Consider the following 23174-nt stretch of genomic DNA (forward strand, 5'->3'; position numbering starts at 1 on the left):
GCTGCTCCCGCCGCCGCCACGCGCGGGGGGCGGATCGGGGCGGCACACTGGGCCCGGCCCGGCACCGCCCCGCAGCCGCGCCTGCGCACTGGCACCGCCACCGCCCGCCCGGCGGGGAGGCGGCCCCGGGGAGAAGGCGGGTGGGGCCCTCCTTACCGCCTCCGAGGGGAAAATGATGCCTCGCGAACGTTTTACAGATTTTTCTTTTTTCTTAAGTAATAAAAGTAGGTGTTCAAAATGCATAGGGATTTTTCGTGTTTTTTTTTTTTTTAATGAAAAATATAAATGAAGCGGGAAAAAGAGGAAAGGAATTCAAAATATTACCCCCTCCTTCACAATATCCTTTTTTTTTTTTTAATTGCCTGAATCTGGTTTGATGCTGTAAAATACCTACTTTCTTGATTAAGATTATTCAGGTAGCTTGTCTGAGAAACAAACGGATAGGTGAAAACGCTGGGTGTTACCTTTGAACGTTCTTGACGCCTCGGGGGCTGGACCCTGCCCACGGTTAAGCGAGCGTGTGTGTATCTTTTTCACAGGCGCAGTCCCTCCTAACGTCTGGGCATTTACATCCCGGAGCACAACCCGAGGCAAGCTGTGGAAGTAAAACAGACAAGCGTAAGGACATCAGTTTATCATAAGGTGGCACTGTTATTCCATGTATGAATTACTTGAATGGTTTTTCTGAACTTTCATAGAAGTAGAGTTGGGTTTTTTTTTCCTTTGAGGGTGTAGATGGGTAAGGAACGCGCGTTATCGAGAGCTTTAGTGTTGCTCTGCCCAGGACTGCTAATGAATATTAATTACCAGGTGATTTTTAGCCCTTGGGAACGCAGTTCTGTGTAAAGCTCGTGAATTTTCTGTGATTCGTGGAACGTAGACTGGCACAATACCGACTGCAAGGGAAGTCATTTCATAACCAAATGATATACATAGCAAGTATATATATATACAAGGCAGTTCACCTTTATGAAAACCGAAAATATTCACATTTTTCACAGAATGGTTCCCCTGCGAGGGAAACCGATTCCTGAGCGTTCCGGAGGAAGGCACCCGCAGCTGCTGGTGGCCGAGCTGGCGGTAAGGCCGTCCCTCACTATCCAAGCCGACACAGCAGAGAGGCGGCGGGAGCTGAGCACAGACCGCAGCAGCAGCCCGCTTCCCGCCAGAGCCCCCTCAGCGCCTCCCCCCGCCGCGAAACTCCCGCTCGGGGTGGGGGAACCCCGGCGCCGGCCCGGCTGCGGGAGGGGGGCTTCCGCCCCTCCCGGGGAGCGCCTCGTAAGCGCAGCCTCTCCACAGCCGCCGCTGGCGACCCGCTCACTGGGCTAGGCCGGCGCCCTTCGCTCCAGCCCCACCCTCTTCCCCTCATGGAGGCACCGCCCTCCTCCCGTGCCAGACTTCCACCCTTTACGGCTGTCGCCCTCACTTCACGACAGCACGGAGGAGGCGGGGCCGGGAGCCGGGGAGTGGGAAGGAAGAGTGTGGGGGGGAAAGACCCGCCACTCGACTGCGCTTTACGGCCTGAGCGGCAGGGCACGTCAACAGCTATGGCGGAAGGGGAAGAGGGGCCGCCGCCGTCGAGCAGCTGGTGAGTTACGGGGGTGTCGGTGCCCTTCTTCCCGCTTCCTTTCCTCCTCCGCGCAGCGGGGCCGAGTGGGAGGAGAGGAGGGGTTGGTAGGCGGGAGGGGCCGCAGCCCCCTCTCCCCCCCCCCGGCACGTCGCCGTTTCCCCCCGCCGGGACCCGCCGCAGTTGGGGTGCGAGCGTGGGGCCGCGGCTGCCCGTCGGGCGGCGGCGGCGGCTGTGGCCCCGCCGCTGCCGAGCGCTCGGTGGGGCAGAGTGGCTGCGGGAGCTGCCCGGGGCGGGGGCGCCCCCCGCCCGCTGGGCCCAGCAGGCCCCGGCGCGGTGGGAGCCCGGGGCAGACGCCCCCGCGCGCTCGGCGGGTCCCGGGTCCCGACAGAGGAAGCGCCGTCGTCAAAGCAAGAGCGAGACGACGCGGCCTCTGGCCGTCCCCAGCCTGGAGCGAGGCGGTTGCTCCGGTTTAAAATGACAGCTTTAGTGTGCGGTAGGAACTGCTCGATGCCTGCACCCACATGCCTGCCCGGACTGGAGTTGCTTTGTTTGGTTCAGCTTTTCCTTTCTCCGTGTGCCTGCTCAAGCACAGGTGACAGCAATAGGTCTTGTTTTCAGAGTGATTTTGCTCACCATCCTCCTCCTGTGCAGCTATTACTTGTAGTGGATTTTACGCTGGACCTCGAGGACAAGAATAGAGGCTGCTTGTGGAGCGTGTGTAGGACCATTTTGATGGTAGCGGTGATGCGATTTTAGTATTTGTTGCCTGTGTATTCACTTAAGATTGCGGAGCCTTAAATAAACGTTGTGTTTAAACACTGAAGCTGTTTTTGCTGCACCTCACATCTCTGTTCTTGTGCATCTTCACTTTGTTTTTCTCTTTCCGTTTCTGCATGGCATGTTTTTCCTTTCTGTGCCACGGCATTGCTTTTTGACCTTTCCACGTATACACTTTTAAAACAATTACCTTGCAGATCTGCTTTTTATGATTGTTTCCAATCTGATGTTTTTGCTTCTGGGTTTTATTTTGTGTGGAAGATTCAAAGTTTCTTGCTAACTTTTCTCAGCCTTCTTTGCCCGTAGTTACATGACTCTAAAGAAGCCAGAATTGACACACGTGCAGGTGTAGCTTGTATCTGTTCTTTGTCTAGATTTGTTCTACAAATACAGCTCTTGGATAAAAAAGTATCGTTTCCAAGCAAATAAAAATGAATTGATGTAGGTTTTTTTGCTTTTAGTTATAGCTTCAAAATTTATGAAGCATTTTCTAGAAGTACGGTTTTGCATAAACATTAGTTCTAAATACAGACCTGACTTTTGACATACAGTTACAAATTTAACAACAGACTCATTGACGGTGCAGTCTTGACAGTTTGAAATATAACCCTGGACATTGAATAAGAGCCATGTTGAAATATCTCTGAAAAAATACTTCAGACCTTTCAACACTAGTAATGAAAAAGAATATTACAGTCTCACAGATCACAACAAACTGCTAAAATTCCTGGTTAAGAACGAGGCACAAGTAAAGGTTTCCAGACGTATTTCAAGGCGCAGCCTGCATTGTTGCTGTTCTGACTGGCAGCTTCAAAGTGTAACTGTAGTAAATTTGGTATGCTGGTACTGCTAGAAAAGGCAAACTCGAAGGCATTTGCTAGAAGAGGTTTTGTAAGTCTTCATTGGAATGGTTCAAAAGGTTTACGCTACATTAATGTGCCAGAATGCATCCTGCTACTGTGCTACAGAGCTGTAACGTGTGAATAATGTAAAGCTGTATTCCTTGTGGCTTGTTTAGAAATTTCATGTCTCTTTGGCTTTGTTGTTGTGTTCTGATTTTTTTCGTTAGGTGTTTTGTTTTGTTTTTTAAAGGGAGTTTCAGTGAAATAACTTTTTTCATTTATTGATTTAAACTGTTGTATATATCTGAATGCTGTAGAACAGTTACAGTTTTTCTAAGTCTAATATGTCTCTTTTGAATGCGCTTTTTGGTTTAAATTATTACATTATCATAGTCTTGAAGTATATACGATTGTGCAATAACATTTTGTGTTTTAAAAAACACAGCCAAAACATAAAATGATGTGTACCTGAACTGTGTTGGGAACAAAACCAGCAGTGCTAATTCCTTGTCCTCTGTTCGGTTCCTTAGGGGGATTCAAAGGTTTACGTAATTTTGTGTTCAGAGACTGTGACAGCACTTGGAGTATGTAGAATCTAGACATGCTTATTGACATAGAATGCCCTTTTTATTTTTCCTGTGGCACCTTGACGGGCAGTGTAAGTGATTTGAGGGGGCACAAACTAATGATAAGTTGAAACACTCAACATCCATACTGACTGCTTGGTGTTTTGTTTAACAAAAACCAGGGAAATTCACTACAGTTCAATACAATTTAAAAAAAAAACCCAAACACATCCTTCAGCTTACTCCATAGAGTTATCGAAGATTAGATTGTCAGCTTTTTCTTCAGTAAATACAGGAAGTTTATAAACAGTTTTGATTTAAAAATGAAAAAAAAAAAACACCTGTCAGACCCTGTTTATTAAATACTTCTTTTTAGCTATTTGGCATATTCTCAAAAAAATAATTTGAGAAATTGCCAGCCATATAATATTTGATGCTGGAAGATATATCTGCGTCCAAAGCTGAGAATACTATGAAACACAAAGGGGGCAGGCTGCTTTCAAGCTGTGCTGTAAAATCTTAATTTCTTTTTTTGTCTACTCATTTGATTATTTTAACTGTAATTTTAGTCAATAGAGTGTTTAGACACAAACCAGGTGGACTGTTCTTAGTTAAAATGTTTGTAATTTGAAGTTACAGTTTTTCTTTCCTCATTTATCAAGGAAGTAAATGATTTGGACTTAATTTTTCTTGTTCAAGTTCTCAAACAGATAAAGATATAAACAGTTATGAATTAATTTCTGAAACTGTTTTGCAGATGTTTCATACTCAGGCGTCAGGGAACTTGATCAAGTAGTGTCTTTGTTTTAAGATCTATGCTTTGAAAGTTAAGACCTGAACTAACTAAATATAACTTTAACCACAGATGGAATTCTTCCTGTGCATTTAACTTTGCATTGGAATCATTCATCTTATGAGTCCCAAAATACACTCCAACTCTTTCAGACAACAGGGTGACAAACTAGTATATATATTTTTTTTCCGTGCTCAGAATCAGGCTTATTAGTGCTTGGAGCCATGATATTTCTTCTGAAAGAATATGAACAAAAAAATCCTTTGCAGTTTAATGTGAAATTAGCACACTTGAGGAATAAATAGAGATAAAAATGTCAGGGAATTAATGGGTTTTTGCCAAAATTCCATTGGAAAAGAAGAATATCCAATGGTGTTCTGACTACAATGGACATTTTGAAGTAAATGTGAGGGATTGATTTTTGTTTGATTGTTTTCAAGAGAGAACAAACACTCCTCGTTATTTTTGATCTAATATAGCTCCTGTTGAGCCTTTTTTCTGATAGTGAGGAGAATCCCAAATTAAAAGTAGGAACCAGAGTTCCTACTAGATTATATAAAGCATATTTCAGGGGAGAGGCAAGAATGTTTTATATAGATAGTTTTCTGTGGTGGGAAGCTATGTTCTTTGCTGTGGGAAGGCAGAATGATGACTATAAAAATAAAGTGATATTGGCTGTTGACTTTGGAAATGTTGATCTGCACTAATCACTCACCCAGTTTTCTCTTAAGTAAAGCTTGTTTGTGATTACTGCCTGTTACAACCTGTAAGCTATTGTGAGCTTTTTCAAGTAAAGTTCTCTGCTTAAAATGTGGTTTAGTTCTACCTTCTTAGTAACAAAAATAATGAAAATATATTTGAATAAATCAGTCCAATCTGGCACCAACATGCATAGGTACAGGTGGCCCTCATAATGCTGATGGCAGCATTGTGATGTATGTGCCTGTGTTTCTCTTCACGTGCTACAATTATCAGAAACACATGAAAACTTGCAGACTGGATGTGTTTGATGTCCTAGGAGACAACAACTTTGTAGAAACGAAAACTGATGATGCTCTTGGCAAGAGTTCGGCTGGTAGCAGCGTTGCTTCTGATTCAGGGAAAACAGGAATAATGTGTGACAATGTTTAAGAAATACCACTTCTTACACCGAAAGTGGTGGTGACCTGCTACGTGAGCAGCTACGATGAGTGTGTCGCTTGAGGAGTGTTGGAGGAAAGAATCAAAGAAGCTTTTCTGTCATGACACCGACATCAGATCAGTGGTCAGAATGTGGAAAGCAGTTTGATAAGCAGTATATCTAAGTGGGAGTATGAGTTTTAACCCTCTTTTCGGCCACTGAACAGTAGTAGATTCAGTGTATATGGTAAAAGATTCAGTGTATATGGTAAAAGATTCAGTGTATATGGTTTGGACCGATAAGTGCTTTTTAGATAATGAATTTCATACGTGTAGAAGATACCTGTTGGACTGTGAAAATAATAAGTTAGTATTAGAAGTGTGCCTATCACAAACTAAAGCTTTAAGCTGTTCAAGCATTTTTTCCAAAAAACACGCTTTGACTTGGAAGAAGCAGTTCAAAGGAGTCTGTTTTTCCTAATAACAAATGAGCAGATGTAATGACTTTAGCAGATACATTCTAGGCATTGTCATCTACTGATTGATTATAGTTTTCTGAATACTATGCATCTTTTCCTTTGTATTTGTAGTTTATCAAAACACTTCTTACTATTTTCCCTGCTGTTTACATGCCCACAGTTTCATAGTCTCTTAGTATTTATACGTGGTGATTACCAACTACCTCAGTCATATATAAATAAGATAAATAGTACTTTTAAAAAAAAAAAAAAAGGTGAAGCTGGAGTCCCAAAAGTAGGTCAGTTTTTTTATTGGCTTCCAGGTCACTCTCACGTCTTAATTGTTTTGGCTTAAAAAAAAATCATGTTGAATATCTGTGAAGATTGTTACCTGTTGATTATAATATATCACTGGACTGGCACAAATTTCAGAGATCCTTCTGTAAGTATGGAAGTTCACTCCAGATACCCCAATAGCAATATTGTACGTTATGACACTTAAACAGTGTGTCTTGTGGGAATTAATTTTTCAGGCCATGGCTTGAATATAGGCTGGAATCGTACTCATCTAACCAAAATTTAGAATAGCATCTAGAATTAGGCAGTGGAGCAGGAAGAAGGACGTTCAGGTCTGGAGGAGCTTGCCTGTAAAGAAAAGTGCTGCATTTTTTCCAAAGTGAGTGTAATAGTTGGCCATATGGACAGAATACTTCCTAGCCAATCCTCACTTATGAAAGACAAGGATCCAGATTGCTGACGGTTTGCTGGAGCATTTTAGCACAGACTGAAATGAGATAAAACACGGCCAGTGGACATGTGTTGGAGTATCAAAATCACTTTCGTGGTACTTTGCAAGTTAGTGTGAACAGAATATTTATTAGAAAATAATTTTTCTTAATCTTTGAGAAGTCCTCACTTCTAGCCTGCAAACGGTCTTGAGAGTTGAAGGAGAAAAAGAATAGCTAATTAAATCATAAATAGAATAACACAATTTCCCCCCCTCTCCCCCCAATATATCATTTAACTCAGTGCAGTAAATGCATCACATCTTTTCGTGTGGGAGAAGGGCGTATCATATTCTTACTTTTTGAAGTGAAGTTGTAAAGCTGGCATCTGCCTGTCATCTTCACAGTGTGCGTGGTGCAGATGACAGTGCTTACGAAGAAGATTGTGAGAGGAAGCACACATTTGCAGATAATGTGTTGAAGTTGGTCTTGATGTTAAACCATGCACAGCGTTTTAAACTTTAATACTCATTAGGTATGAGTAACTGGTAGAATAAGTATGCATGGATCTGTGAAACATTCGTTGCCAGGTGTGGTTTTTTGTAATTTGTGTCAGTGTGGTTTTAAGTGTTGTTTCACATATATTAAATTACTTCTCCCTCGCCCCCCCGAATAATATTCTTTGAAGGACATAAACCCCAAATTTCAGTATTGCAGTTTAAGACCTTTCCACCTGAGACACAGCATGCATGCAGCTGTTGCATTCATTTCCATGTGCCTGTTTTAATACTTGGATAATATCTGTAGCAACTGGGCGTATTTTGTGTGATATAATTCTAGGCCTAGCTGTTCCTCTCTGGTCTGTCATACGTGGTGTGCACAGAAACCTGCGATGTATCTAAGCACATCTAGCTCTCTTCAGCTGATGTTTGGTGTTGGCTTCTGTTGAAGTTAGATCATTCCAGAGTTCATGCAGCTCTGCTGAGTGTTAGGTCTCTTTGTGTAAATGTCCTGAAAACACTTGATTTTTATTTAGTGTGAATTGATTTGGTGATTTAATTTTTCCAGCATAGAATGTTATGTACATAATCGGACAACGGGATAGGTGACAGATGTGCAAGTGAACTTGTGTCTTTTTTCCGCTCCCATTTCTGTTTCAGAAAAGGGATATTCACCTGTGCAGCCTGTAGTTCTACAATAAGTGGGCTTTGGGAATTCTTTTTATCAATACCAAAAATACAAGAAAACCAGGCAAGTGAATCTCTTTGTAACTGTACTACTTTCATCCAAATTTGCAAAATTACTTGAAGAAAACAGAGTATTGGTTGTGACCCAGTATGTATTTGAAATACGATTTAAAGTGCGACCAAAAAGTACTGGGAAAATAACTGGCTGATAGAATGTAAGGAAAATGCTTACTCTGCAAACTTATAAATACTTTGGGAAGTCTTAAGTAAGGCTAGCTCATTGCTTGTTTTTAAGTATAGGCATACATCGTTACAGGATTGAGATTTTAATCGGTTTATCAAAAAGGGTGATATGTAGAAAATCAGAGATTTGCGCGTTAAGCTTTCAGAAGACCAAACCTGAGAAGCTTTATCTCAGGGAGTTAGTTTGGATATATGCAAATTAAAGAAGCAGACAGAGCTTGGCAGCTGACGTTCTTTTTCCATGGGTGTTTGGAATTGACTCTGTAGTATGTAACGTGGATCGTTTTGAGAACTGTACCGATAGCACTTTAACATCTGTTATTACGCATGTGTAAATACATGTGGTGTTCACCAGGACTGCATCTTCATACTTCAGATCAGCATGGATCTGAATAAACAATCACATTCTGTGTTTTGCTCTGGCTATAAACTCCCAGCTGTGTGTCCAACTCCTCAGGAATATGAAGCAAAGCTTTTCATAAGGCATGTCAGAGCTAGTGGAGAACAGTTAAGAGGACACAGTAAGGGAGAGGTTTTGCCTACGGGACCTATGTGTCACTGCCACTGCTGCTTTTCCAGTGAAACTGCTGTTTTGCCACTGCTGTGCTACATAATATGGAAATTCCCGAAATCATCAGATGTGATTCTGTCATTGACAGCATGGAGCCTTTGAAACAATCTGCAGAAGTTATCACAGAGATTGTAAAGTAGTCATTTCTGAACGTGTACCTTCTTACCTGTAACGCCTACGCACTTTTGTTGTCTTACTGTGGCAACTTAAAGTATCATTACGGTTTGACTGTCTTGAGAATTTTGGTGTTTTTCTACTTTCTACACTATCATTAATGTTTTTGTATGTTTTAATTCAGTCTTGTGCACATGTCTATGCTTATGGTACTAGAACGTCATAGCTAAGTAAACTTGAGTTTGACTAAAAGGTCCTTTCCCATTTCGGGGAAAGATATGGTTAAAAGCTGACCATTCTAAACCTTCGAAATAAGTTTTCTGTTTTCTAGGTTGTGTAATGTTTTACTTAAAAGAACTCTGCTGTCTAATTTAGCGATAGTGTTTGCTTTTAATGCAGCGTGTATGTGTGAAAATTTGCCGTGGGTCTGTGAAGTTGTAAAGAACAACTAAATTTGTGTTTTTATAATACATTTTGCAACATTGCCACTTCATGAAAGCAAATAAAAAATGCTCTGAACATATTTTTTTCTCATATGTAAATTGTATGGAATTAGAAGATTAACAAGTAGCCTTAAAAATAAAGGAATAAAAAACATTTTGCAAATATTTATATTCAGTAATTGGCAAATTGTCTTCTAATATATCTTTACATATGCGTGGGTTTTGCCTGATAGTAGCATCCAGTCTACATCTATTTAATAGATAAACATTGAAAAATATTTTATAATTAATTTTTAATAAACGCATTATGTATCATTATTATAGGGAAAACGATCTTGCAGACGCTCTAGAAGAAGGAGGCTGTGATCTTGAAACTGTGAGAAACATCATTCAAGGAAGGCAATTGCCTGCTGATCTGAGGGCCAAAGTCTGGAAGGTAAATATGAGCTTAAATCAAGAAGCAGGAAATACTTTAAGTTGTGTTTGATTTGAGGTAAGTGATTTAATTACTAGGTATCTATACAGAAGAGATGTACACTGGAATTTTAATATGCATGTATGTTGATTCAGTTTTAGGATATTTCTTTTCATTTACTTCAACATTTGCTTAATTACAAAAAGATACTAAAATATTCAGAGGGTTTTCTGGTTTTGTTTTCAGATTGCACTTAATGTTGTAGGAAAGGGGGACAGCCTAGCATCCTGGGATGGCTCTTTAGACCTACCAGAACAGAGTACAATTCATAAGGATTGCCAAGAGCTAGTTGGTAAGTTCAATTACGTTTAGATCACCTGTGTGAAAACATGGGTACTCCCAGTTGTCTTAGGGCTTTGTTATTTCAATTAAATAACCTAACCGATGTTTACGTTACGGAGGAAGATGAGAGGGCATAGAAAATCAGAAAGAACTCGTTAGAAACCAGTAGTATCTTATCTGTACTCAGACTCTGAGATGGATGATATCATGGAAGTTTTAAAGTATTGGCTTGTAAGTGATAGTTTGCATGATCAGAGCAGATGGGAAGAAAGCTCCAGGAGTTGAAAGAAATGAAAATTGTTTTCCAAGCTCCATCTTTTAAACCAGACACTCTTTCTGTAGTGTCATTCAAGTTTTTAATTGTCTAATGACTGGTACTTAATCTGAAAAGCTGGTGTAGCACCAAAATGCATATAAACCTGTGAAGGAAGATTAAACATTTTGGACTTTTAAGACTATTTTTTGGAAAGGTATTTTTTTAAGAGTTTTTTCAGCAAAAATGAAAAGTTGTGTTTTGAAAGCAAGATGGTGCTAGGACATTGGAAATAGTATTCCAGTATGTCTGTCGGGAGCTGCCACAAGATCTGTTTGGCAACTCATCACAAGAATGGCCAAATCCCTGACACGATGCAACAGCGTTAGTATCAATGATCAGGTGATGGAGTCAATGCTGACTCATAAATTAGGATACTGCTTCTTATGGCATCAGTAAGGTAATCTTCTATTTTATTATCTTGTTGTGCTTTAATTTTTTCTTGCACAATTGAAAGTTAAAGCAGGAAACAGAATTGTTGCATGCCTGCGGTCATGCATGCTATATATGTACCTACCTACTGCTTTTAAAATGCAGTTCTGTGTTTTCTAGCTCTGGAGCCCAATAGGGCTTTTTTTCCTTCTCTCTCTGTCCTGTAAAGGAAAGGGGGGAAAAAAAAAAATCCACTGTGTTATTTAATCACAGTGACTTTTCTGGAAGATGGCAAAACATCCCAATTAGTATTGATAACATACAAAATTAAGCACTCTAATGTCTGTTAGTTTTCCTTTTGTCTTTATTGGAAATATTTTGCAATATGTAACAGTATTAAACTGATTGAAGTAATAAATGTGTTAGTTCAGAATGAAGATTATATACAGATTTCAACTTTGAATTGGTTTAAATCTCTATTTCATTGTTTCAGCAAAGCAAGTAGTAGCCAAATATAAAGTAAATCTTCAGGTGGCATTTGAGTTTCATGTACTATTTTATTTTCCTGAGAGGTAGAGGAAATGAAATGCCAAATATTGACTGGCTTTGGGAAAGTATTAAAGACTTCAGTAATAAAAACTTTTATTAACAGTAACGAGACTCGTAGGCATCTTGCAATCGAGGGGGAAAAGTGTTTGCTAGAAATTTAATGCCAGTGCATTAATGTAGTGTGTAGGCATCTCTTCCCCTCATCTGGGACATAACAGGGTTATTCCATTTTTTACTGTAAGTCCGTACGATTATAGTAAAATTAACATAATCTAAGTTGACTAAAAGCAATTTCCATCTGAAATATATGATTCATAAGTGTATTGTTAGATTTTTTATAAATAAAATTAATTAATTTCAGTTTAATATTAAACTGAAAATTGTATTAACTTACACTTATTTCACTACAATCTGTATGATAAACATTGATATAGTTAACTAAGTTTTGATATAGTTAACTGTAAGTAAGCAAAGTAGTTGTTTCATCACATGGAGGAAATCATAATGTGAATTATGGTATTGACGTATTTCAGTATGTCATAGATTCATTGCCTCAAGTGAGGTGGACGCCAGTACTGTTTCTGAAGTGTCAGCCTTTTTAATGTGGGGAAAAATGCTTTGGAAGCAATGAAAACCTAAACTTTGTGTATGTATCCAACTCAATAATGACAGTGTTTAAGAAGCATTTAGCTTGCTACCTTAATTACAGAACTGGTTTTGTACCAAGTTTTTATATCTATTTTCATCCAAATGCAACAGTATCAATCATAGATTTAGAATTAGTCTGTCATTAAATAGGGGACATCTTTACTTCTCAGTACCTTACTACATTTGTAACAACTAGAAACAATGTACTACATTATAAAAAAGACTGAATGTTCATAGTTAGTGTATCTTCTGATTAGAGTTGGTGCCAAGTCAAATTTAAAAGTCAGGTGTAGTTGTAAGAAATCAAATAATTTCTCTTGTTATAGTTAACCTAACAACCTCAAATTTAAACTATTGGTAGGAAAATTACTTTGAAGTAGAGATAAAAAAATGATGTGCTACTACTAAAATTTAATTCTAAGCCCAGATGATTTCGAACTACTGATTTGCAGAAATTTGCATATCAGTGGGCTTTTGAGGAATGGGAGGTATGCGTTGTGGGTTGGTCTGTGTTGTAATTCAAATGAATTTGTTGAGAGTTGAGCATAAGTTATGTGCTGAGCACGTCAAATAGGAATAGAAGAGGGGCATTCTGTGCATTAAAACAATCTACCTGTTTCATATACATCCTAGAAAACCCAAACTTCTTTAATCCTGTTGTTGCGATATAGAAATTGTATTTAAATGCCTTATCCTACTGGGGTTATAAAATCACTTGGAATTTGATGCCTTTTTGGATGCCTTTCTGGAAGCATTCAATCCAAGCTGCTAGGTTTTGTTTGTCTATTTTTGTTGCTTTTTCTTTTTTCCTAGTAGTCCCTGTTTGTGCAATTGTGTTGTGAAATAATCTCATTCAGCTTCTTCGAAAGGCCGTTAATACAGTTTATGTTGCTGTGCCTGTTTCAGACCAGTTGTCAGTGCCAGAAGAGGAGAAGTCAGTATTACTTCTGGATATTGAGTCTGTTATTACTTTTTATTGTAAATCACGCAATGTTAAATACAGTTCCTGCCTTGGCTGGATACATCTGCTCAGACCTCTGGTGCACCTTCGTTTGCCACGCAGTGATTTGTACAACTGCTTTTACGCTATCATGAATAAATTCATTCCAAGGTAAAACTTTCTTTATTTTACCTGTGTGCTGTTTTTATTGGCATTAAAAGTATTTTCTGAAAGGATGTGCAAGTTGATTTTGGTTAGAGTAGCACTGTTAGTAGCAAAGTTATCAGATTCCTTCATATGATAGTGAATTGAACCATCTTTCAATACCTGTTGATTTGAAGTCCAGGAGATGACTGAGTTGGTTAAAGATGTAAGGAGTTAGCATGTGACTGATGTGGACCTGATATGTCCTTTAAAAAACAACTCTCATTTCATACAATATCAAAAATATTTGTTTAGGAACTATCTAGTTCACGTATGTTATGTGAAAGCATTTTTTCTTTACTTTCCTAGCATTTTTTATATCAAAAATGCTTTTATCCCTATCACTTCGAAGTACTTCATAAGTACTAATTAAAGTCTCCAAGTATCTTCAGAAGTAGTTGATATTTTCCTTGTGTGATGCTGTGTTGAGACTGAAATGTTCGGTGGTTTTTTTAAGTTGTTAGATTATTATTTTTTTTAATAGAAAATATGAAAGTGGAGCTTTTCATGCTGTCATACAGGGGCTCTCACTAAACTAATTTTTTATTTATGTTGGAGTAGCACCATGATGCTCCAGTGAGGCTACAGGGTCTTCTGATTAAGACCTTTTGAAAAGGTTTCTGACTGGAAAAGGGGAAACATAGCCTCCGTTTTTAAAAAGGGAAGGAGAAAAAAAAAAAAGACGACCCAGGGAACTACAGGCCGGTCAGTCTCACCTCTGTGCCCGGCAAGATCATGGGACAGATCCTCCTGGCGACTATGCTAAGGCACATAGAAAATAAGGAGGTGTTGGTGACAGCCAGCATGGCTTCACTAAGGCCAAATTGTGCCTGACAAATTTGGTGGCCTTCTATGATGGGGTTACAGCGTTGATCAATAGGGGAAGAGCAACTGACATTGTCTGCCTGGACTTGTGCAAAGCATTTGATACTGTCCCACATGACATCCTCTCTAAATTGGAGAGGCATGGATTGGACAGATGGACTACTCTGGATAAGGAATTGGCTGGATGGTCGCGCTCAAAGAGTTGTGGTCAACAGCTCAATGTCCAAGTGGACGCCAGAGACAAGTGGTGTTCCTCAGGGGTCAGTACTGGGGCCAGTGCTATTTAACATCTTTGGTGACATGGAGGGTGGGATCGAGTGCACCCTCAGCAAGTTGGCAGATGACACCAAGCTGTGTGGTGTTGTGGACACACTGGAGGGAAGGGATGCCATCCAGAGGGACCTGACCTAGACAGGCTTGAGAGGTGGGCCCGTGCGAACCTCATGAAGTTCAACAAGGCCAAGTGCAAGGTCCTGCACGTGGGTCAGGGCAATCCCAAGCACAAGTACAGGCTGGGCGGAGAATGGATTGAGAGCAGCCCTGAGGAAAAGGACTTGAGAGTGCTGGTGGATGAGAAGCTCAACATGAGCTGGCAATGTGCGCTGGCAGCCCAGAAAGCCAACTGTGTCCTGGGCTGTATCAGAAGGAGCGTGGCCAGCAGGTTGAGGGAGGTGATTCTGCCCCTTAACTCTGCTCTTGTGAGACCCCACCTGGAATACTGTGTTCAACTCTGGGGTCCCCAACACAAGAAGGACATGGAGCTGCTGGATCGGGTCCAGAGGAGGGCCACAAAGATGATCCGAGGGCTGGAGCACCTCTGCTATGAAGACAGGCTGAGAGAGTTGGGGCTGTTCAGCCTGGAGAAGAGAAGGCTCCGGGGTGATCTTATAGCAGCTTTCCAGTACCTAAAGGGGGCCTACAGGAAAGCTGGAGAGGGATTTTTTTACAAGGGCGTGTAGTGATAGGACAAGGGGCAATGGATTGAAACTGAAAGGGGAGATTTAGATTGCATCTAAGGAAGAAATTCTTCCCTCTGAGGGTGGTGAGGCACTGGAACAGGTTACCCAGGGAAGTTGTTGCTGCCCCATCCCTGGAAGTGTTCAAGGCCAGGTTGAATGAGGCTTTGGGCAACCTGGTGTAGTGGAAGGTTTCCCTGCCCATGGCAGAGGGGTTGGAACTAGATGATCTTTAAGGTCTCTTCCAACTCAAACCATTCTATGATTCTATGAAATAATAAGTGGATAGTCTGTATTTAAAGACCTTAGTCTGATTTCGAGGAGAGGAGATTCTGGCCTAGCTACTGGATATGTGCCCATAATATGAAAATGACACATTTGGTGTTGTGGCAGGAAATGTTTCTCATTACTGTCCCTTGACTCAGCTCATGTCTGTTTCTGGTTTAAAATATTGTTGGGCTCTGTGAACTGTTTGAGGATAGTGTCATTATGGCCTTGTAATTCATTTACTTCCAGCCATGGAAGGCTTTCAGAGCATCAAGTGTTTGAGTTTCTCTTTAAGAACCGAGGCGTTGTCTCAGTGACATGTAGATAGATTTTTGGTGTGTGTGGTTTTTTGGTTTAGTTGCGTTTTGGTTTGGTTTTTTGTGGTTTGTTTTGTTTTGTTTTTTTAATGAGAGAATGGAAGGCATAGAAAGGCAATTTATAGTAGACTTGCAAGTCTGTTCTTAGGTCAGTTTGGTCTTGATTTGATGTTTGACTACTGAACCATCATTTCTATTTGATAAAAGTTTCATTTCTAACTTTTTGCTATTGATTTTTAAATCATAAACTTTTTATTCACATTTTCTAATGTTTTATAACTGTGATGAAATATTTATTGGGAATTTATTCTGAGAAGGTATTGACATTAGGTGAGGGAAATGTACAACAGATTGTGTTGTTCCATACCATATCTTGGAATTTTTTTTTGAAACAGCGTCTCTAGCAAGCCAAAGGAAGAATAAGGGAAAAAACCCACATATTAGGCTGTTTTAGATGTAGGAGGTTTTGCTATTTTTACCTTGGAAACACGGTTATTCTCAAAGCTTTTGGTATAAACTATGCTGTGGATACCTGTCTTTCTTTTCTCTCTGCCTGTCCTCTGGAATGATGAGTTTTCTGAACTATACAAAATTAAACAGTTGACATGGAAGTCCCAGGTCATTGCTCTTTGTTTGGGCCGTAAGTAAAAGAGAACGCCATCTCAGATATGCAATTGTGTAAACAATGATTTGTTTGAGCGCTTGTAAGATAGTAAACTAATTGAAAAGCTTGAAGTGGATAATGGAAGTGTGTCTCATCCCAGGGACCCTGTGAGGAAAGTGCATTAATTACATCAACTTTACTTCTAACAGAGGATAGATAATAGTTTCCTTTTTTTGTTTAAAAAAAAAACAACAAACAAACAGTAACAACAAACAACCCTATCCTAAAGTAAAATGTAGATTAGTTTCCAGGACAATTTATTTCTGTTTAGCTAAACCTTTTTTTTTTTCAATTGTTTTTGCTTTGCTTTTGTTTCTTACCATTCTTTCCAATGGCTGAGCCTCCTGCCTCCGTGGGGCTTCTAGCCTAGGAAGTGATAGATAAGTACAGGAATTCACAGTTCTTAATAAGTGGGGGGTTTGGGTGTTGGTGTTGGTTGGTTTTTGTTTGGGTGGTTGTTTTTTTTTTAAACCGGATATTTATTAAGGGTTGATTACTATGATAGGTACCAGAAGTAAAAAAATTACTGAGCAAAACAGTTAAGAAAAATGTGTAAACAAGGTTGTGCCACTGTCAGTAGAAACATGGAAGGATTCTTTTTAAAGATTTTTGTTTTGGTTTTCGATTTTACCACCATAGACATACACTTGTTGAAGAATATTAGGCTGATAATTGTGTTTGCAGATCTGTATGTCGCTTCACACGAGTTTACTTAAGTTTTTAAACACTTGAGATTTGTTCTTAATGTCTTTAAACAACTATTTCTTCATTTTAAATACTCCTTTATTTCCTGCTTGATGAATTGACATTTAATTGTTATTCATGTTATTATTTAATTGTTAAAGGGAGCCTACAGGAAAGCTGGAGAGGGACTTTTTACAAGGGCGTGTAGTGATAGGACAAGGGGCAATGGCTTTAAATTGAAAGAGGGCGGATTTAGATTAGATATAAGGAAGAAATTCTTCACTCTGAGGGTGGTGAGGCACTGGAACAGGTTGCCCAGAGAAGTTGTGGATGCCCCATCCCTGGAAGTGTTCAAGGCCAGGTTGGATGAGGCTTTGAGCAACCTGGTATAGTGGAGGGTTTCCCTGCCCATGGCAGGGGGGTTGGAACTAGATGATCTTTGAGGTCCCTTCCAACCCTAACCATTGTATGATTCTGTGTGTGAAATAAGCATATTTTAAATTTCCTTTGGCTGCCATAATAGAATGACTTATTTTTTTAATTCTATTTTTAGTTAACAATGTTGATACCATGCTAGCCTTGTCTTGGTATTTAAATCTATTTTGAATACTTCTGTATTATATACTCTATCGAGTATTGGCAGTATTTCGTTCTTTATCCTGCCTTTTTAATCTAGTGAGATTTTCAGTGTTTGTGGGTTTTTTGTTGTCTGGGTTTTTTTTTTTTAGCTCTGGAGTCAAGTTGACTTCATGATCGGTCCCTGTGAATTAGAAGAACGATATAGGAAATTAGATAATCACAACCATTAAAGAACTGCTTCTGTAAGTCTGACAACTGCAACACTACAGGGAGGTTTATGGTTCTTTTCACTGCTACTTTTTAGGGATTGTTTTATGAAAGGAAGACCATTTCATCTATTTAGACTGCTTCTTCAGTACCACGAGCCTGAACTCTGCTCCTTTCTTGATACTAAGAAGATGACTCCTGACTCATATGCACTCAACTGGGTAATAAAGTGAAAGTAGGGAAACATAATGAAAAATAAATTTCTGTTAAGATTTAAGTACATGTTGCCAGTTTATCGAAAAGTAGTACAAGAGATTAGAATTGTGTATATTGAAATAAGTTGCATGTTTTAATATAGTGTGGGCTTTTTGTCATTGGTTGCTTAACATAAGGTATGAGGTCTTGTTAGTGTCATATTTTCATTGTACTGGATGTTAATTGAGCCACTGATGTTAGGAGCTACTTGGAGTAAGTCAGAATGAGAGCAACTGACGTCCTCAAAAAATAAGACATGATGTTAGTTTTTATAGTGGGCAGCTATATGGTTGTAGATATGGATAAACGTCAGCCTAACGGGTCTTTTAAAGTCAAATTACTAATAATTTTAAAATCAGATAGATTTGTCTACCTCATATGCTGCTATGCCTTTTAGAATGTAGTCACATGTATTTTACAATAATCTCAATAATTGGTAATTTCCTCCTCACCTTCCCTTTGAAAGGAGGTAGGGAAATGAGCTACTGTAGCTGCTGGTTCTCAATGTCATGCTTTCTGGTGTATAATCTTAGAAAAAAATCTTAAACCTTAATTTACATTATGAGATTAAATTAAAATTCCTTGTTTCATCTGTCAAAAGACCTAGTCTACATAGAGGTATTCCTAATGAGTAGAAATACATAAGCAATATTGACACCTGTCATTGCCTCGTTGTTCAGGGACATTTTGTCTTCAGTTGCATTTGACTCAGTTGGATCGATCTTATTACCTTGTGTTATGAAAGCATGCCAGGAAGTGTTGAACTATTCCATGGTAGCGTTTAAAAAACAGATACTGAGCTTTCGAAAGTGGTCGCTCTGGTACCAAATTTACATGCATCAGCAAGCTCGGTGAGACCTCAGTGAAGCCTGCTGATATGCAGTTGAGTTGGGTGTCATTGCAAATGTTACCTGGCATGTATGACAAGAAGCTCCTACGTTTTCTTTTATCCAATTTGAACTTTACATATCAGAGAGGATGTGTTTTTAAATGGGATCAGGCAAGCAGTTTGTTAAATGGTAATGAAAATTTTTTGTTGCTTGCAAATGTTTGATTACTCAGCCATAAAGCATCATAACGTAACATTTAAGTAAGTGACATTGCCAAACTAATGTGCAACCGTGTTTAATTAGCGTGGTTCTACTGTGAAAAATAAAAAGAATGTTGTTTACAGGATCCTTTCAAAGACCTATTTGCTAAGCTACTTGAGTAAATATGTTTTCCTATTATTGTCTTGTTGGTATAATGGGTATTTAGCTGTGGCTGTGAGATAAATAGTATTCCAGCCTGATTGTGTTATCTCTGGTGGAGCTTGTAAGGCTGACGACGTACAGCTGAGTTTGCCTTCACACTAGGCCTATTTATTCACAGGGAATCTGTAGCATTACTGCACTGTTTCCATGAAAATTGTTTTTGAGGGTAGAACCATGCTTCAATACATAGTGCAAATGTATGTTTTAATATAATTTTGTTGGGTTTGTTTTCTTTCAGATATCTTGTATCTCTATTACAAAATGTTGTCCCGATAAGATTGTTCCTGGTTATTGCTTTTTCTCACGCTGTTTTCCAAACTTTTAGCTTGGAAGCCTCTTCTCATGTTACTGTTCAGCTCAAGTCACTCAGGCAATATGGGATGGCTATCTACAACAAGCAGATCCATTCTTTATTTATTTCTTAATGTTAATCATCCTTGTCAATGCAAAGTAAGTTTGTAGTTAATTCTTTGGGACATTCCTTGTTGACACAGTTTTAATCTGCATTTGTTTCATTTTGGCTTTACTGACCTAATCTATGCCTGTGACTTTACTGTTTTCAGAGACGTTATCTTAGCACAAGAATCAGATAAAGAAGAAATGATAAGTAAGTACTTCTCTTACATAGCTGCTAGTGAAATACTTACCATCTGGTATAATCCTCATTGATTGTTATTTTGAATTACTAAATAACTGAATTGTTTTGTTATTTCCCTGTGATTTTTCTCATCAATGACTCCCCTCACTCACTAATTCCTTTCTTACTATTCTTTTGCTGCGTGATGTTTGCCCCATTCTTAACATTCTTTTATTGTGTTTCCTTTTAGCACTCCCACACCTAGTTTTATACTTCAGTTTGGAGTATTTGAAACAAAAACTGTGTTTCTAAGACCAAAGCAGCAGCTTTCAAATCCTGTTTAAGTCTACTGCACTTGTTTCATTTTCCAGATCATTATCTTTGTGCACTTGATTTGAACCAAATTTATTGTTCTTATCTTACCCTCTTCTGCTTTTATAGAAATTACAGTAAATTTTTTGTGAGCCTATTTCACCTGTATTCACTTTTTTTTTTTACATGGCATAATACAATATAATTAATAATCTCCTATTTAAAAATGAGGGTGCTTGGAATTTTGCGTCTTTAGTATATTCTGCAGAAGTACCCCCTTGTACCATCCTGGACATACAATAGTACTACTGGTTGAGTATCCTGTTTTAGAGGATTCTCTTGGTCAGGCTCTTCAGAAAAGGCAACTGACTTAGTTTTAGCTTTCAGTTGTAATACTATACAGAGGTAAGAGTGTTGTAAAAAAATAATTTGCATAGAAGGTTTGAACTTTTAGTAAATAGCACAGGTTTCGTATAGATAAGTATTTTCTGTATCTTCTCTTTCCACCTGGAGAGTGAATTGACATTTATGTTTAATCAATAAACTCAACTGTGTTGTGTCTTATTAAAAATAAGTTATTTTCTGATGTGAAAAGATGTACGGTGGTGATTTTCTGTGTCTGAAATGATGATGCACTAATGTCGTTTGCGTATCTCAGAATTCTTAGAAACTTCACCAGCCAATCTCGATTTAGAGGATATAGAAGATCTCTTCTCTTTGGCACAATACTACTGTAGCAAAACTCCAGCATCTTTCAGGAAGGTAATAATGAAGTAATTTTGAAATTCTCTTGTTTATGGTGACTGTTTAAGCTCCTGCTGACAGTAACTTGGAATATTTCATTGTGATTTTTTTTTTTTAGCAGATTTTTCATGTCGTTACTCTGGTAGTGTTTAGTCTTGGGATCTTTGAAAGATGAGAAGGTTAAGTGAAACATGTTAGAGAGAAGCTTCCTTGTAATATTCTCACTTCATGACTGATGACCTTGTTTTCCAAACCAGATTCTTGTAAGAACTGATGAAGCAAAAAATGCCATACTGACGCAATTGTGTTGTAGTAGACTGCACAGCAATCCTAGTGTACTTGCAACAGCAAAGAGGAAAAAGTCACGTACTAGAGACAGAGCTGTCATCACCTGCACTGTTCTTGCGGTTCTCCCTTACTCAAGATAACTGACTTCAGTGAATTAATGAAATAAAAGTAATTGATAGTCATTGCCTTTGGCTTCTATGTACTTTTCTCTGATGTGTGTAGACAGGTGAGATTTTTTTGGGGGAGGGCCAGAAACAACAACAAAAAACCCACACAAAAACAAAAAACCAAAACCCAGAGGTATTTATCATGTTGGCATGGTCAGAGTGGGGAACTAAAAACAAAAAACAGAGGTATTTCATCATGTTGGCATGGTCAGAGTGGTGAACAAGTGTGTTTGTAATGGAAGTTCAGGCCTTGCCATGATTTTCAGAAAGAATTTCTATTGATCAAAAATTTGATGACTATGTGGACAAGATATGTGTGTTTCGAGCTTAATGTTTGTGACATGGTGGATATAGTTTTACTTTAAGCCTTTGCATCTAAAGACAATAGCTTCAGTTAGATTTTTTTTTTTCTCCTCTTGCCTTATTAGGACAACCACAGTCTTTTTGGCAGCAGCTTGCTGGGCCTCAAGGATGATGACACAGACTTGAGCCAGGCTCTCTGTCTAGCAGTTTCTGTGTCTGAGATTCTTCAAGCAAATCAGCAACAAGGAGTCAGTATACTGAATTACTCTTTTTTTCCCCCCCCCCATTTTGTAGAAAAGGAAAAGAATCACTTACTATTTTGTCTATTACAAGTATTTTTAAGTACTATCAACACAGGTGAATATTTGCTATTTCAGGAAAAAAGTATTCTTGTCTTGAAATTGTCTCCCTTGTAAATGATCTGTGTTTGTGCTGTAGCAACTAGAACTACAGCACAGGGGAGCTTGATACAGCTCATTTGAATCTGAGGAGTGGGAGCTTGAAGTAATATCTCACTAATTTGAATTCATTTCCAAATGTAGTTATTATAGAGGAAAATCTAAAACCATTGAGAAGAATGCCATTATGAAATATCTGACTTCTGTCAATGAAAGGTTTAAACAACCACAAAAAAAATTGATTCAAGCTATTTCTGTAGTAGTTAATTGCAGACATACTTAGATGCAAGGACTTCACTTATATCGGTCTTAAATTCTCTATGAATAATAGTGTAGCTAGATTGTTTCTTGTTGACTACAAAAATGGCTTTTTGTAGCCATTTCCAGGCCCCAGTTTCATCATGCATTCTTTTTTTTCCTAGTCCAAGTAAAGTTAAGCATCTGTTTATCTCCCATTTTAAGTCAGTGGGAAGTAAAGCTGTCCTTATGTGCTGTTCTCAGTAGTGATGGACTGTTGGATTTCCGAGACTTCAAAGTGGTCTCTTCTGATACCTTGTTGATGTTTGTCCTCATACCCACTATATTTCTTCTCATAGAGGTGAAATAGTTGCACTGTGTGTATTGCAATTGGGTGATCCTTTCTGATACACGAGCTGATGCATTAATGGGAAATCACTGTTAGAATAATGTTGGTGGTCTGGTAGCTGTGGAAGTTCAGATTAATCAAATTAATAGGATTTTCCGATAGCTGTTAGCCTCTTTGAAGGGTTCATGTAGTACTAGAATTAATATTAAAATATAATTGAATTATGTACTTTCCCAGCAATAATTACACAATTTTAAAATTTTGTAATGGGCAAAATATTTCTTTTTCAGGAAGGAGTAAGGTTCTTTGTAGTGGATTGTCGTCCTGCAGAGCAATATAATGCTGGGCATTTATCAACAGCGTTTCATTTAGACTCGGATTTGGTTCGTATGCTTTTTTGTTTCTTTACTGATTTTTGAATCCGAAGTTAATTAGAAGGAGAGAGAAACATCTGTCTTGAAAAATAAATTATCCTTAGTTTAGGCTCTAGTCTGTGGACTGCAGTGTCTAGCTATGTGATGAGGTTTCAAAACTTAGCTTCTCTAAAGGAGATTGGTAGAACCATCATTTTACTGAGGAGTTTAGTCCTTAATGACATTAT

At 38.9% G+C, this 23174-nt stretch overlaps 1 protein-coding gene across 6 annotated transcripts in view; it reads left to right on the forward strand.

The window, feature by feature from the left end:
- The first annotated feature begins 1479 nt into the window (after positions 1–1479).
- The window catches only part of TBC1D23 (TBC1 domain family member 23), a 38277-nt gene continuing 16582 nt past the window's right edge, over positions 1480–23174 (forward strand). For 3 of the 6 annotated variants that reach the window (XM_086617046.1, XM_086617055.1, XM_086617066.1), the window contains exons 1-10: positions 1502–1588; positions 9733–9844; positions 10070–10175; positions 12954–13158; positions 17788–17911; positions 19524–19648; positions 19762–19805; positions 20746–20849; positions 21715–21837; positions 22864–22956. In XM_086617046.1, coding sequence (XP_086473172.1) covers positions 1548–1588; positions 9733–9844; positions 10070–10175; positions 12954–13158; positions 17788–17911; positions 19524–19648; positions 19762–19805; positions 20746–20849; positions 21715–21837; positions 22864–22956 — 1077 coding nt within the window. In that variant the 5' untranslated portion in view covers positions 1502–1547. Of the gene's footprint in view, positions 1589–1665; positions 1675–9732; positions 9845–10069; positions 10176–12953; positions 13159–17787; positions 17912–19523; positions 19649–19761; positions 19806–20745; positions 20850–21714; positions 21838–22863; positions 22957–23174 lie in introns of all 6 variants that reach the window. The other 3 variants (XM_086617038.1, XM_086617059.1, XM_086617075.1) reach the window with 2 other exon arrangements.

This window comes from Tauraco erythrolophus, chromosome 1 (genome assembly GCF_009769465.1).
Source record: "Tauraco erythrolophus isolate bTauEry1 chromosome 1, bTauEry1.pri, whole genome shotgun sequence".
In the NCBI taxonomy this organism is placed as follows: Eukaryota; Metazoa; Chordata; class Aves; order Musophagiformes; family Musophagidae; genus Tauraco; species Tauraco erythrolophus.